Genomic DNA, 17296 nt, shown 5'->3' with positions numbered 1-17296 from the left:
GCAAATTTATTCTGAATCTGCTAGAGGAACACAGTAGGGTCAAGTAACATCAGTGGGAGAAAAAGAAAAACTGTGTTTAGCTTCAGATTCCAAAACCTGTAATTGCCTGCATTCCTCTTTCAAATTTATGACCCATCCTAATACTTCATTATGTGGCTCAGTGTCCAAGCGTAAAGAAAGCTTTTGGCATCTTGGCCTCATAAATCAAAGTACTGAGTACAGGAGTTGGGATGTTATGGTGAGGTTGTATAAGACATTGGTGAGACCAAATTTGGAGTATTGTGTGCAGTTCTAGTCACCAATCTACAGGAAGGTTGAAAGAGGGCATCCTAATGTTGCCGGGTGTCAGGAGTTGAGTTACAGGGAAAGATTAAACAGGTTAGGACTTTATTCCTTGGAGTGTAGAAGAATGAGGGGAGATTTGATAGAGGTTTACAATTTATATTAGACGGAGTAAATGCGAGTTGGCTCTTTCCACTTAGATTGGGAGAGAAAAATATGAGAGGACATGGCTTTAGGGTGAAAGGGGAAAGGTTTAGAGGGAACATTAGGGGGGATCTTCTTCACTCAGAGAGTGGTGGGAGTGTGGAACAAGCTGCCATCTGACGTAGTAAATGCGGACTCACTCTAGCTTTAAGAATGAATTGGTTAGGTACATGGATGGGAAGGGACTGAAGGTTAAAGGAATGGTTGCAGGTCAGTGCGACTAGTGGAATCATGTTTTGGCACAGATTAGAAGGGCCGAATGGCCTGTTTTCTGTGCTGTGGTGTTTTATGGTTCTAACTGATAATCATCTTTGATCTATTTCAATAATATGGCAGGAAAGGTCAATAGTAAAATGTGATCACAATTGAGGTTCGGCGTAGCAACAGCAGCCAGAGCATTGGCACCTCAACTGGCTCTGAGGTTCAGTGGGGAAGGGTGGTCAGAAGGAATGCTAGTGGTTGGAGACTCCATAGGCAAGGGTACAGGTGGTGCCGTGGTTGCAAGAGGGACTCCTGGATAGTGTGTGGCTTCAACAGGTACAGAGCATTCTGAGAGAGGAGGGAAGAGCAGGTTGTGGTCCATGAAGGTAGGAAGGTATGGGGACACCAAGAACCCTGGGCGTAAAGCCCTGAAAAAGGTAATGTCATCTCTCTGGCCCTGGTGCACAATACAGGACCCATTGGGAAGGGAAGTCATTTAACCAAAAGCAAAATAATACAGAACTGGAAATTGAAAATAAAATTGAAAATGTGTGAGATACTCAGCAGGGTAGGTAGCATCTATGGAGAGAAAATCAGTTCATGTTTCCAAATCAGAATTTATTGTCATGAACAAGTCATGAAATTCAGTGTTTGGCAGCAGCGTCAGAGTGAAAAATATAAACATCTTACAACATTACCAAAAAAAATAACAGTGCATGAAATGTAAGGCCGTGTCTTTGGTTCATTGATCATTCAGGAATCTGATGGAAGCGGGGAAGAAGCTGTCCTTGTGCCGCTGAGCGCTCGTCCTTATGCTTCTGTACCTTTTCCCTGATTGTAGCAGAGTGAAGAGGGCATGGCCTGGGTGGTGGTGGGGGGGTCTTTGACGATAGAGGCTGCTCTTTAAAGACACCGCCTCATAGATAACCTTGATGGAGTGAAGTCTAGTGCCTGTGATGTTACAGGCTGAGTTAACAACCCTCTGGAGTTTTTTTCTTGTCCTGAGATTTGACGCCTCCATACCAGGCAGGGATGCAACCAGCCAGAATGCTCGCCGCAGTACACCTGTAGAAGTTTTCAAGAGTTTTCAGTGACCTACCGAATCTCCTCAGACACCTCACAAAGTATAGCCACTGGTGAGCCTTCTTTATGATTGCATCAATGTGGAGGCTCCAGGGCACATCCTTGCAGATGTTAACACCCAGGAATTTTGTGTTTCACTCCTGAGTTTCAGCCGTCTGCTATACTATGATTAGCTGCTACCGGCTGGACACACCTCCCAAGACCAATCCTACCCATATTCCCTTGCATGCTCCCCATTCCACTCTGCCTTGATTAGTCAATCTGTTCCATTCTGTAGTTAATAAAAGCCCATCAGTTGTACAACTTCAATCTTTTGTGATTATTGATGGTGCATCAAGCAGAAACGTCGATCCATGAAAACAGCTCAACCTGACACAGAGATATTGCTGCAATTCAATCAATAATTAATTGAAAGTAATTTTTCTTTCAAAAGTATCAACAAATACCCAATGACTTTGGATGTGGACGAGATGCTTTTGTAATTGCAAGAATGTAGCTGTGATTTTTTTTTTCTTTCTCCTGAATTTTGGCTCAAAGTATCCCGTTAACACAGATTCTCTTCCTCAGCCTCCTTTGATGTAGATGTTGTGAGATGTGTACGTTTTAAGGGAGAAACTGAGTCATTTACTTCAAATATATTTTTTGCCATTTATTTGTTAAAATTACAATTAGATGCCAAGTATTGTAATACCAGGGGTTCCATTTCATTAAAATCTAACTTACCACAGAAAAAGAGGTGGCATGGTTAGTGTAGCGGTTAGCTGAATGCCTTTACAGCACCACCGGCACGTTTGGCATAACAGTTAACATAGCGGGAGTTCGAATTCCGCGCTGTCTATAAGGTGTTTATACATTCTCCCCATGTCTGCGTGGGTTTTCCCCAGGCGATCCCCCATAAAATGTTACAGAGTCCAGAGGACCCCAAAAACCAGCAGGAATAGATATGCGCCACAATACAGGGTTATTTAAACAAAAGTAGTTTTTAATTATATTTGAACAAGAAAACAAAATTAAACTTTAACATTACTTAACCTACCTAACCCACTTAATCCCCCCTCTAATACTAAGCGCAGGTGTGTGTAATGTATATTTAAGATTAGAAAAGTTATTTGGATCATAGTCCAATCTCACTGGTTGCAGGCAATTCTTGTACTGTGCACAGAAGTTAGCATTAACAAAGTTCACCAGTCTTTGGTGCTTAACAGGCAAATGGTTACCACTCAGGAGGGTATTTGGTGGTTTTCAGAGAGATTCCTTTCGTTCCAGGACATCCGCAACTGATTCCTTCTCAATCAGTCTTGCTGACGAAACTTGACCCCTTCAGAGTTCTCCAGATGATCCTTTCTTTCGGGTCACCTCAGACAGCTAGTCCTCTCCTTTGACCAGGCAGCCTTCCTAAAGTTTGCCAGCTTGTCCCTCTAGAACAGATTTCTGTCTCCTTTCTCTCTGTTTCACATCCTCCCTCTATGAGAGCAAAACTGTTGTGTCCCTGCCTGCAAAGATCACATGCTCTCCCAGGCAAGCTGCTGTCATTGCTACTTTGTTGCACTTTTGCAAAGAGCATTCTGCAAAAGTCCTGCAAATATTCTGTTTTAAAATGTGTGTGTGCAAGCTGCTCTAGCAATTCCTCCCAAATCACCTCAAAATACTTTGTCACAGACTCTGGTTTCCTCCCACTGTTCGAAACATACCGGGGCTGTAGGTAAATTGGGAGGCACGGACTCGTGGGCCAAAATGGCCTGTAACCTTGCCGAATGTCCAAATTCAGAGTTGAATTGAGAATGTGAAGTTGGCTTTAAAACTTTGGAGTGGTAAATGGTGCTAGTTAAACTACATGAGCAGATGGGATAAATGTAGTCACGAAATAATAACTCAGCAAAAACAATGCAAACATTTCAGGATGGCACAGTTAATGTAGCGGCTAGTGCAACACTGTTACTGCACCAGCATCCCCGGTTTGAATCCACCGCTGTCCATTAGGAATTTACACATTCTCCCCTGGGTGTTCCAGTTTCCTCCCACCCTTTAAAACATATTGGGGCTGAAGGGCAATCAGGCAACACGGGCTCGTGGTCCGAATGGGCCTGTTACCATGCTGTATGCCTAAATTTTTTAAATATCATTTTAGTTTTTAAGATGTGGGATTATTAGAGATTGGGCAAGATTGGACTGGAGGTGTATCCAGACAAACGGGCAAAATAAAAAACACACAGAAATGCTGGAGGAACTCAGCCGATCTCACAGTGGACAGAGGAGGTAAAGATTTATGACTGACATTTTGGGCCTGAGCCTTTCTTCTGATGTTCACCCATGTGTCCTATAGAAATAGACAGAAAATCCAGGAAGTGTGTGGTACTCTTCAGAGACACTGATCGACAAGGTTCAAATAGGCCAAACCCGGGCGCCACGTCAGAGAAACATGAATGGGAGGACACTGGACGTACCAGGGAAATGCTCTCCCTCCCCTCACCAGGCTCTAGATTTATCATGGTTTGTTGTACAACTCTTGTCCTCTCACTTCAGAATTGGAGAGACCTGTTTGTGTTTTATTTTGTAATTATGCCAATGAAATGATTTTTAAAGTAAACCATCTGTCTTCCATTCTTTCAGGTCCTAACAGCTTACTTGAATTACATGGTGGAGCTGGGGGTGCTACTGGGGGGTGAGGAGGCTTCCACGCAAAACCAAATGCAGCAGGTTTTAGACCTGGAGACAGCCCTGGCCAACATCACGGTTCCACAAGAGGACCGTAGAGACGAAGAGCTGCTCTACAACAAGATGACGATACGCAGCCTCCAGGTGAGCTTTGGGGACACGTATTAGCCCACTGAAACTTGCGACCTTGACCCCGTTTTAGCTATCGCCCATCTGCTGAGGAAAACTGCTGCAGACATGGCAGTGCCACCAATTGATCTTCATTCTGAGTGATCTTTCACCCTCTCCTTCCCTTTTCCCTTCCTCCCTCCACTGTCTTCAACAGCACTACCTATCGTCCTCCTCGCAGCTGATAGGCGCAGGCAGATTAGATGGCTCAGGGATGCAGTTCCTATTCCCAAGGGCTAATGAAGTATTTAACATTTCAGAAGGCCGGCATGGTTGGCATAACGGTTAACGCAGCGGGGTTTGAATCCCGCGCTGGCTGTACATTCTCCCTGTGTTGGCGTGAGTTTTCCCCGGGGGCTCTGCTTTCCTACCACCCTTCAAAATGTACCGGGATTGTTGGTCAGTTGGGTGTAATTGGGTGGCACAGGTTCGTGGGTCGTGAGGGCCTGTTACCGTGCTGTTAAAAAAAAGAGAGCGTTTGGGTACGGCATGTTTGGAAGGAACAGGTTACACTGCGAGTTATAGAGGCCAACAAGAAAACCTGCTGATGCCGGGTCATGCAATCTGCAAATGTGCTGGAGAAACGGGGCAGGTCACGCAGCATCCACAGGCAGTCGACGTTGCGGGCCTGAGCCCTTCAGCAGTAGTGACCTGCTGAGTTCCTCCCCAGCACTTTGTGCACTGCACGTTGGAACTTGTCGTTTCCATTCCTCGTGTCAGGATGTGAGAAACGATCGTTAAGGAAGTTATTGAAGTGATGTTACCAACTTCATTGTTCGATGAGCACGTTGGACGTAGCGGTTAGCATAACGCTGTTAACAGCGCCACCGACCAGCAGTCGAATCCTGCACTGCCTGTAAGGAGTTTGTACATTTTCCCCATGTCTGCGTAGGTTTCCTCCGCGTGCTTCAGTTCCCTCCCACCTTTCAAAATGTATAGCGGCTGATACGGGCTCTTGGGCCAGAAAGGCCTGTTTCCATGCTGTATGTACTTTTATATGTTTAATCTTCGCTGGATCACACAGAGAACTGGGCACAATTCTTGTCTTCATATGAAGGAGGTGGAGAAGTTTCAAAAATAATGATCAAGGATAATTATAGCACAGATATCGAAGAACCAGAGAGAGAGAGAAAATAGGAGAACAGTTTAGAGGAAGTTTTTCTCCAGAGAAGATTTTAAAAATTTACTCTGTTTTGAGCTCAAATCCACTGAGATCTTCACTCCCTTCGCCCTGGCTAAACGACCAAAGGGACTGCTCACACTAACCATCTGAGACTCTTGTGTGTCCAGATCAACATTTATTTATTTAGGGGAAATGCTAGTGTGAATTGTTGTCCATCTGTGAGTGATGTCTGGTCGTGTGTCTGCGTGTTTTGCACCAAGGACCGGAGAACGCTGTTTCGTCGGGTTGTACGTGTGCAATCAGATGACCATAAACTTGACTGCATCCTCTACAAAGCTCATGCAGCTGATCATTTGAACTCAGCAGAATAGATTTTTAAACCCTGCTTCTGCTGGATGCAGGCAAACAGATTTACGATTCTAGGTCAAGGAGAGTGCACTGGTTCTGTTGGATCATGACGCAGCTCAACAGCTTAGCACATTAATAGAAACCTAGTCACATCTAAACTACATCTGGATGATTGATCTCGGAAGCCAAGCAGGCTCAGGGCTGGTCAGTGTTTGGAGGGGAGACCGCCTGGGCCCACACAAGAAATGATCAAGCAAACAGCACACAGGATGAGAGCCCTGTTCCCACAGGCCGCAGTAATTGCAGTTGAATCAACCAATCACCGCCAGCGGATCGCAGGGTGGTCCAGTCCGGGCCCTGCGGATCCGGGACAGCCAATTGGCAGCCAGCCTCGATCAGGCCACGGCCCAGTGGTGACACGGCCAACTGCCTATAAAAGGCAGAGTTGCAGCCCAATATTTGTACTCCTTTCATGTGAGAGTTTTCGTTCTTTAACCTCGAGCTGTCACCCCATTATTATCTCAAGCGACCCCGCAACACCTTTATTTTTTACCTTTAATATAATCTTGCAGCAAGGAAATGAGGGTGGCAGGGTTAGAATCATCATTTCACAAATATTACCAGGCAGGTTGTTCTCCAGAGGATACTTTTCCATGGAGCTTTTGTGAAGTATCATCAGTATTTATGCCCTAATTTCTATCCGGGGAATTTCCCCCAATGCAACAGGTTTATTAATATTTATATTAATAAATATACAAAATGCCTCTCTCTACAATGACAGCCCAATTTGGCAGAGTGGAAGTCTTTTGCTTATGACCTTGAGAGTAATTGCCACAGTGACTTGAGCATTAAGTCAGGTCAATTCAAACTGACAAACCCACTACAAACTTTTACAAACCCACGAACTCCCACTTTCAGAATCTTCTGAAATGTCCGCCTTCTTCCACAAACGTGGCTTCCTCTCCACCACCAGCAACTCAGCCCTCACTCGCATCTCCTCCATTTTCTGCTCATCTTCCCTGGCTCCCTCCACCACCAGATGTAACAAAGACAGGATTCCACTTGTTCTTACCTTCTATCCGACCAGCCTCTGTATCCAGTGCATCAACATCCATAATATCTGCCACCTACAACATGATCCCACCACATCTTCCCCCCTCCTCCCCTCTTCGCCTTCCATAGGCACGATGTCCTTGTCCACTCATCTCTTCCCACCAATTGCCCCCTTGGCTCCTTCCACTGGGGCCGTAGGAAGTACCACGTGCCCACACCTCCTCCCTCACCACCATTCACGTCGCTTAACAGTCCTTCCAAGTGAAGCAACTCTTCACTGTGTATCAGCAGGAGTTCTCTGCTGTATCCAGTGCTCCCTTTGTGATCTGCCATATAATCGGAGAGACTGGGCGCAGACTGGGAGATCACTGAGCATCTTTGCTCTGTCCACATCAGTGACAGGGATCTTCCAATGGCCAACTACTTCAACTCCTCACCCCACATCCATGCTGATATGCCTGTCCATGGCTTCATGTACTGTCCCACCAAGACCATCCGTAAATTGGATTAGCAACGCTCAATTTTTCATCTGGGCACTCTCCAACTGCATGGCATTAACATCAACTTCTCTGGTTTCTCCCCACGCCCCATTCTCCTTTCCTTCCCCATCCCTCTGTCTTTCTTCCAGCTCTCCACCCCCTTCCCTCTCCATTCCAGAGCCATCCCCCTTCCCCCTGTTTGCTGCTGTGCCCTCCCTCCCTTATCCGCCTATCACCTCCTGCCTGTGGGACTGTGCTCCTTCCCTTGTCCCTCCTCCCAGCACCACCATTTTGTTCAGGCGCCTGCCAACATTTTTTCAACTCGATGAAGGGCTACATATCTTTATGTTTGTTATGTAAAGGACACTGTTTGACCAGCTGAGTTTCTGCAGCAGTCTGTTTTTACCTCAACCACAGTGTCAGCAGACTTTTTTGTTTGACTTCAAGTCAAGTTTATTGTCATCTGATTGCACAGCGTTCTCCAGTCCTCGGTGCAAAACACGCAGACACACAACCAGACATAACACACATACAGTCAAACAATACACATGCAGGACAAATATTCATATATACAAATAAATAAATAAATATTACTTCATGAATATAAGAGTCTGGGACGGTTAGTGTGTGCAGTCCCTTTGGTCGTTCAACATTCTCATTGCCCATGGGAAGAAGCAGCTGTTCCTCAGCCTGGTGATACTCCTGTATCTCTTTCCCAATGGGAACAGCCGAAAGATGTTGTGTGCAAGGTGGAAGGGGTCCTCAATGATTTTGCGCGCCCCCTTCAGACATCAATCCTAGTAGATCACGTCTTTGGGGGAGGGGGACTCCAATGATCCTCTATTGGACCTGTGGATTGACCTCTGATCCATTTCTCTTCAATAACCGTACCCGCACTGTGATGCAGCTGGCCAGGACAATCTCAATGGAGCTCCTGTAGAAGGTTGACATGATGGTGGCCGGTCACCTTGCCCACTTCAGTCTTCTCAGGAAGTGCAGTCGCCGTTCCTGACAAGTGAGGAGATCTTGCACAATCAAGTCACACCAAGCCTGTCCCATGCTGAAGTTTACTTGGTTCCTCTGAACCAAATGCACACCTGTCAATCAGAAGTCTAACATTATCATCTGGTGTTGTCCAATGGTAAACGTGGACTATGTAACCTCAACAGCACATGCACTAACTTAAATAGAATTTCTTTGCACATAATTTAGTCCACGTGTATGCATGGACTCACCTTCAGTGAGTAATCTATAAACACAGGACATGCGGGCACACAAGCCCTCTCCCTTTCCTTCATCTACTGATGAACAAGGTTACGGCTCATCTTTCCCACGCAACCAATGGTGTTGTCTGTTCATCATTTTCATTTTGCTGCTCACAATTAGTCGCATCTAGATTATAGTAAAACAATAATCAGTCCAGGTCATTCCAACTGTACTTGTAACTAGGGATCATTCACCTGCTTAATTCCTTCTCTGCTTTTACCATCTTTCAATGCAAGTTGACTTCTCTCTCCAGAAGAGTTCATTGATTCCCGACCCCAAACCGTGGAAGAGCTGATACCCCAAAATTGAATCCTTGTCTTTGCCCATCCTCCAGCCTCGCCGGCGTTTGAAATACAACTGTGAAAGTTGCTTCTCAATTTTTTTTTAAATCTCTTTGGGGGTTGTAATAATCATTTGGTGACCCGCGGAGTCCATATTAAGTTTGGATTCTGCTGCAAGTTCCGAAGCCATGTAGATTGAGCCTGTGTCAATTTTCTTTTTATTCGGGACCATTCTTTTCTCCTTGTTCCTATTTTCTTCTTTTTTAATTTTTCAGGCGCTGGTTCCAGAGGTTGATTGGCTGCCTTTGTTGTCCGTCATCTTCTATCCGGTCGAGCTAAATGACTCTGAGCCTGTGGTTGTCTACGCCAAGGAGTATCTGCAGAAGGTCTCCAACCTCATTAATTCGACCGATAAAAGGTCAGACTCCTTTGTCCGTATCTTTCATTTTCACCTGTTCTTTTAAGTCTGGAAATGTGGCAGCCGAACTCGAGCTCACTGGACCTGCCCAGGAAGCGCTAGTTTTAATTTAGTGTGAAGATAAAATAACATGAGGAAAAAAATTAATTCAAACTTTCACATTGGGAGGTCAACAACAAATGTCCACAATTCGTAATGAATTCTAAATTCTATCAGAAGAAAATGAATGAAGTAGGTGACTTGGTTCACATCTTGGAAAGGCTTCAAGCATTTCTCGTGCAGACTATTGTTAAGTTGGCAAGAGTGGCCAACCTTTTGTGCATTTCAGTATCCTGTCAGCAAACAGATGTTGAATCAGCGGCCCTGTTCAGTGGTGAGGATTATAATGCTTGCCCACCACCCAGCAGAATTGTCAAGGGGCTCTCCCTGCCCTTCCTCACTCACTCACTCTCTTGTGTTGCTCTCCCTCTGCCCTTTGTCTTGTCTTGTGCTCTCCCCTCTCCATCTTGCTCTCACTGCCCCTCTCTCGCTCCCTGTCCATTGTTCTCTGTCCCTGTCATTCTCTTTTCTCCCCCACCACCCTCGCTCACTCCCTATCCCTCTCTCAATCTCTCGCTCCCTCCTGCCCCTCCACTTTAGCTCCCACCTGCCCCACCTCTCACACCCTCCTGCCCCTCCTCTCTCACTCCAACCTGCCCCACCTAACTCCTTCCTGCCCTAACTTGCTCGCTCCCTCCTGCCCCACCATTCCAACTCCCTCCTGCCCCACCTCTCTCGCTCCCTCCAGCCCCACCTCTCTCCCTCCCTCCTCCCCCTCCTCTCTCACTCCACCCTGCCAAATTTGTCTCCCTCCCTCCTGCCCCACCTTTCTCACTCCCTCGCCCCACCTCTCTTGCTCCCTTCTGCCCCAGCTCTCTCACTCCATCCTACACCACCTCTCTTGCTCCCTACTGCCCCACCTCTCTAACTCCCTCCAGCCCCACCTCTCCCGCTCCCTCTTGCCCCACCTCTGTCGCTCCCTCCCGCCCACATCTCTCGTTCCCTCCTGCCCCACATCTCTCACTCCCTCTTGCCCCACATATAACTCCCTTCTGCCCCACCTCTCACTCCCTCCTGCTCCACCTCTCACTCCCTCCTGCCCCACCTCTCACTCCCTCCTGCCCCCTCTCTAACTCCCTCCAGCCCCAACTCTCTTGCTACCTCCTGCCTGACCTTTCTCCTCCCTCCTGCCATACCTCTAACTCCCTCCAGCAACACCTCTCCTGCCCCACCTCTCTCACTCCCTTCTGCCCCACCTCTCTCACTCACTCCTGCCCCACCACACTTGTTCCTTCCTACCCCACCTCTCTCGCTCCCTCCTGCCCTCCTCTCTCATGCCCTCCTCTCTCACTCCCTCCTGCTCCACCTCTCTCACTCCCTCCTGCCCTTCCTTTCGCTCCCTCATGCCCCACCACTCTCACTCCCTCCTGCCCCACATCTCTCACTCCCTCCTGCCCCACATCTCTCACTCCCTCTTGCCCCACATCTAACTCCCTTCTGCCCCACCTCTCACTCCCTCCTGCCCCACCTCTCACTCCCTCCTGCCCCACCTCTCACTCCCTCCTGCCCCACCTCTCACTCCCTCCTGCCCCACCTCTCTCACTCCCTACATCCCTCACTCTCACTGCCCCTCCCCTGATCTGCCTTCCCCTTCATTTGTTCCTCTCTCTGCTTTTCCCCATTTTAGCCCTTCACCGGACCCCTCCATGAAGTCTCATCCTTGCATGTATTTGGAACTTGAGCCTTTGAATGATCCACTTATTATTTCTGGAATGGTTGTTTTCATTCAGCTTCTTTTAATTATCATATTTTGTTTCCCAATAAAACGATTCCAAATCTGCTCATTTTCGGAGCTAGATGGCCCAAGTAATTAGCGTCCGCTCTCCCACCACCAGCTGTTGCAGTTTGCCCAGTTGGACACTTTCTGTGGTTGGCATTGATTATGCAACTTCACTACAGACTGCAGATGACTTCAATATTTCTGCTTCCAGTGTCCTCAATAACTACATGATATGGAACGTGGTGATGAAAACGGCCGAGTGTCTGGATCACCGCTTCCAGGAGGCCGAGGAAAAGCTCATTATGGCCGTGTCAGGAACTAAAAAGGTGAGCAAAGAGCTGCCATCAATTTTTCTTCTTTGGCTTGGCTTCGCGAACAAAGATTTATGGAGGGGTAAATGTCCACGTCAGCTGCAGGCTCGTTTGTGGCTGACAAGTCCAATGCGGGACAGGCAGACACGGTTGCAGCGGTTGCAGGGGAAAATTGGTTGGTTGGGGTTGGGTGTTGGGTTTTTCCTCCTTTGTCTTTTGTCAGTGAGGTGGGCTCTGCGGTCTTCTTCAAAGGAGGTTGCTGCCCGCCGAACTATGAGGCGCCAAGATGCACGGTTTGAGGCGATAGAGCAAAGAGCCTTATTTAACTGCAGATGCAGAGACGGTGATCCGATGGAATCCAATTTGATTCAATTTTATCAGCATCTCTTCCCGAGTTTCCTTTTTGTGCGCCTCAGGTTTCATTCTGGGTTTTACCAGAGACCTGGATTGGATCAAAGGACCTTTTTCTTCGAGCATTTTGTGTCTGTGAAGATTTCATTTCCTCAGGCCCATAAAATATTACAGTGCCAAAAACAGTCCTTTGGCCCTTCTAGTCTGTTCTGCCTAGTCCCACTGACCTGCATCCATCACCCTTCTATACCCCTTCCCATCCATGTACCTGTCCAAATTTTTCTTCATTGTGAAAATTGAGCCCCGCATTCACCACTTCAGTTGGCAGCTCATCCCACCTCCCACCACTCTGTGTGAAGAAGGTTACCTCTAAACTTTTCCCATTCCCCCCTTAACCCATGTCCTCTGATTTGTATCTTGTTGGAAAAAGCCTATTTACTCTGTACTTTTCATAATTTTGTGCCCCTCTATCAAATCTCCCATCAGTCTTAAACGACCTGTAACTCAGTACCTGAAGTCTTGGCAACATCACAATAAATCTTTTCTGCCCTCTGTCCCATTGATGCTTTTAACATTTAATTTTCTTTGTTTTTTTTTCCTTTTTCTTTCTTTAGAAGGGGGAGTTTGGGTTGGTTTTAGGTAAGGGGTATACAAAGGGGGAGAGTTTTTTCTTTAGTAAGGTGGGGTTAGAGGGGTTTCTGTTATATGCCATGTATACTTATTAATATTTATAATTTGTATTAATTCCATTAATTTTATGTATCATGGTTTTAAATGTTAAATAAAGTATTTAAAAAAAACATTGTGGCTTAAAAAGGAAATATTGAAGAAAGTTGACGGGATTTATTGTTCAGTATCTTCATTTATCTGGAAATGGAACTGTCTTCACATTTGACGTATCAAACCTCATAACTTTGAAGCCCTCAAGTTGGATCAATCTTCAATCACTTGTTCAAGCAAAAGAAAGCCAGGCTGTTCCCATATCATTTCAATAAACCTTCAACCAAATTCTCGTGTGTCCTCTTTTACCAGAAGCTTTCTCAAGTAACAAACTTGTTGATTACATTTTTAAGCAGCTGCTAAAATATTTGAGCAAATTTCAGCGTGTCTGCATTTGCACAAAAAGACATGATGCCTCACTTGAGTTCAGAGGCAGGCCATCCGGTTGTGGGAGTTCCGTGGAAGAGGAGACACGGGATTTTAGTCCAGTGCTCAACTTTCAATATCTGATTATTCTATTTCTAGGTAACCTCCACCCCCCCCATGTGATTCCATGGTTTTCATCTCTACCTAGTCCTGAAAAAGAAACCACCCCCCCCCCCACATTCTCTTCTCCCCCTTCCTAATTGTTTACCTCTCACACCTATTCTCTCATCTCCAGGCCCCTCATTCACCTTCTTTCCCCCTTTATTGACCCCCTTCCCTCTCGGCCTGATAACCCAAAACATTTTGAGTGAAGCAATAACGTTTGCAGTCACTGTGACTGTAGTGAAAATGCTGGAAGGAACTCAGCCGGTCTTGCAGCCTCCACAGGGGGTAAAGATGTATCACCGGCGTTTCAGGACTGAGCCCCTCCTCAAGGTGTGTGAAAAAAGCCGGTGTCTGAAATGAAGTCTTGGGAAAAAAAGGGGGAAGGTTAGGAAAGGGAGGGAATACAGATGAATAGACAAAAGGCGTTAATTGGATATGATAAGAGGAAAGGTGAGAATTGATTTTGGCTCTGTGAAAGGCGACAGGGAAAAGGGAAGAGAGAGAGAAAGCTGGGGGAAAGGTGTCGGGGGGTGAAAAAGATGGACGCTGATCGATGTTAATCCAGTCAGAGGGTGCCCGGATGGGAGATGAGGTGCCGTTCCTCCCAATTTGTAGGTGGTCTCAGTCTGGCAGTGCATGAGACCCCAGACAGACATGTCAGTAAGGGAATGGGGAATTGAAATGGGAGATCCACGCTATTGTGGCAGACAAAGCCGAGGTGCTCAACAAAGAGATCTCCCAGTCTGTGCCCAGTCTCTCCGAGAACAGGAGCAACGGATGCAGTGGATCAGCTCTGCTCCTTTTAGATTCTTCCATCAAAGTGGCAATGACAAGGAGAGAAGGCAGAATCTTTCTCTCCTCGTGGCTGATTATTCCATTTCTAGGTAACCTCCACCCCCTTGTCATTCTATTGTTTCCATCTCTACACCTACTCCCGAAAAAGATAATTCCCCCCCCCCTCCCCCGCCTTCTCTTCTCGCCCTTCCTGATAGTTTCTCTCTCTACCTCTCCCGTACAGTGTGGGTTTAGACAGATTCAGCATGTACAGTCATGTGTCACCATTACAAAATAACCGCCAGCATACGGCAGCATGGCTGGTGAACATCTGGAAACGAAGCTTGCTGGGGGCTTGTTAAAACAAGGAACCTTCCTGGTGAGAGGTTGAATTCAAAACTCTGCTACACATTCTTGAGGACTGAGACACACCTGGGGTCTGGGAAAACCAAAGAGTTTCTCTGTGTTCACCGAGGTAATAGCCTGGTGGTGGTAGCCTGGAGCAACACCCTTCTGATAGCACTCATTGTCAGAATAATTCACTCCAGGATGATATATCAGGTTGATCGAGCTTGCCTATGATTTGTGTTGAAGCAAAGGAATTCTGATAATTATTAGAAATGCAGCAAATCATGCAACAAAAGGGCTCAGACAGCAATCATAAATCCAGGAGCAGAAATAGGCAGTTCAGCCCATCGAGTCTACCCCGCTATTCAATCATGAGCTGATCCATTTTCCCACTCAGCCCCACTGCCTGACCTTTGATGCCCTTAAATACACCCAATGACCGAGCCTCCACAACCCACCTGTGGCAACAAATTCACCACCCTCTGGCTGAAGAAATTCCTCTGCATTTCTGTTTTAAATGGATGCCCTTCCATCCTGAAGTTGTGCCCTCTTGTCCAAGCCTCTCCCACCATGAGAAACGGCCTTTCTACATCGATTCTGTCCTCACCTTTCAACATTCGGAATGTTTCAATAAGATCCACCTTCATTTTCCTAAATTCCAATGAGTACAGGCCAAGCTGTCAAATTCTCCTCACTCTTCATTCCCAGAATCATCCTTGCAAACCTCCTCTGAACCATCGGCACATCCTTTCTGAAATAAGGAGGCCAAAACTTCTCGCCAAACTCCAGATGTGGTCTCACCAGTGCCTTATAAAGCCTCAATGTCACATCCCTGCTCTGATATTGCACACCTCTTGACTCTCTCCGATTACTCCCCCTCTCCTGTTTCCCCATGCTCCATCAGAGTTTCCTTGACATCTGCATGTGCACATCTACTTGTAATGTGATCGAATGGTTTCTAATTCTAGCAGGGAACTGTAAAAGAGTAAGAAAACACAACATGCTCTGAACAAATTCCTCAAACTCAAACCCTTGCCATATTGAGTCCTGCAGGCGAGGGGTTGATACTTGGTCATTGAAAGCCATTTATAGATAATATCAGCAGTTAATCACAGAGTACGCTAATGCGTGGCACTCACTGATTGTTTGGACCAGGTATTTCAACTTGTCGTAAAAGCACACAGTAAATGCTGGAGGAACACAGCCGGCCTCCCTTGCATCCATAGGAGGTAAAGATATATCACCGACATTTCGGGCCTGAGCCCTTCTTCAAGGAATAAACAAAGAACAGAAAGGCGGCTGAATGAAGAGACTGAAGGAGTACAGAGCGCCTCCAGCATTTGTAGGAAGAGGCCCTCTCTTTATCATCAGATCTCAGCTGACCCGGTGACCTCAGCTATGCAGGTCAAAGATCAGAGCTGGATTAGGCCAGCTTTTGCTTTTGGTCCTTTCTCAGAAATAGTGACCCTTCTTGAACTGCGTGCTACTGCCCAAAATCAGATCAAATGGATTCTTTACAATTCTAAAAATCTATCTTGGGCACTTAAATTAAGATATTTAGTTTATCTGATCATTTCCTTCAGTGCTGATGGGAGTGGAAAGGCTCTGCAAGATCAGGCCCCCCCCCCCCCACGCCCAAATTTTTAACAATGGAGTTTCTGAAATTTCATAGGATTATTATCCAAGTAACACAGATTGTGGAGACGTTGTCTGGTCATCTTCCACACAGTTCCAGTTCCTTTTCCAAAACGCAGCATGGATACCATCTCACCTTCCCCTCTGCCTGTCCCACTGTGCATTGAACTGATTATTTCGAACCAGAATTGAAAGAAGGAGAAATGTTCCTCGAGTCCCAAATGCTGAGAGCTTGCAACAAGCGGTTGGGGGGGGGGGGGGGGGGGCAACACTTCAACAAACTCACCTCTGTGAAAGTAAATGGCCATGGATGACACAGAGGGTGATTCTGCTGAAGTTCTCCCCACTGCTTGTAACGAGTTCTCAGCGTTTTGGATAGGCAGCCCCACACTGTATCTGGCACCTACAGGGATTCGTCGATTGCTGGGTGTATTTGCTTGAGACTTAATTTTACAGTATCTAATTAATGCACCTGATTCAACAATTTAAAGGACCAAAATTTAAAATAGTAGACTGTACTTTTACTGAACAAACTTCACTTGCGTGAATATATAAACCTTAAAGCATTTTACTTTATTTTCCGTCACATTCTTTGTAAACATTTAACCGTCGCTGCATCTGCAGGTTCCTCCCCCTCCTTCTTCTTCTGGCTCCATCCCATGGGACGATGATGGTTCCTTTCAGTCAGTTTGTGGGGTTTGATATGAATATGCCCCTCTCCTCAGAAAAGAACAGCGTGTGTGCGTGAATAGATTTAGGTGAGTAGGGGGTTGCACAGAGCCAGACCCACCCTCTCAACATCCCCTCCCGGACCCAGCGGCATGACGAGGTCCAAGGCGGCTGGGGTAAGATCTGTTGCAGTGAATGGCCAGACCAAGCTTCGATGCAAGGGATGCCCTTTCCACTCTTCACGACTCGTGTTTGCCAGATGCCCATTGATCCCACTAGAGGGTTCGTCCACCCTTTGACGGGTCTTGTTTTTCATCCTGCAGGGTGTCTAGCCACCCTCCGCACCAGGCAAGCCTGGTGGGGGAGCAGTTTAGTCGTCGACCACCATGCGACAGGTAGTACTGGGTTACCAGTAGCCCTCAAGCAAGTGACCTGACCTTCCCAGAATATAGATAATAAACCACACACACCCCCCAACTCCTCCCCCAAGTTTACAGATAAAGCCTCTGACCGGGGCGACTCTTACTAAGCAGGGATAAGGAAACACTAAGAGAGTCGCCCCCAACGGTGAGCGGGA

At 46.7% G+C, this 17296-nt stretch overlaps 1 protein-coding gene across 2 annotated transcripts in view; it reads left to right on the top strand.

Annotated features, from left to right (window-relative positions):
* ece1 (endothelin converting enzyme 1) overlaps positions 1–17296 on the top strand; it is a 235351-nt gene that overhangs the window by 170301 nt on the left and 47754 nt on the right. For both annotated transcript variants that reach the window (XM_069919098.1, XM_069919097.1), the window contains exons 8-10: positions 4381–4569; positions 9419–9561; positions 11592–11706. In XM_069919098.1, the coding sequence (XP_069775199.1) occupies positions 4381–4569; positions 9419–9561; positions 11592–11706 (447 nt within the window). The remainder of the gene's footprint in view (positions 1–4380; positions 4570–9418; positions 9562–11591; positions 11707–17296) is intronic.

Source organism: Narcine bancroftii, chromosome 2 (assembly GCF_036971445.1).
Source record: "Narcine bancroftii isolate sNarBan1 chromosome 2, sNarBan1.hap1, whole genome shotgun sequence".
NCBI classification, from domain to species: domain Eukaryota; kingdom Metazoa; phylum Chordata; class Chondrichthyes; order Torpediniformes; family Narcinidae; genus Narcine; species Narcine bancroftii.
This window is presented reverse-complemented; position numbering and strand designations above follow the sequence as displayed.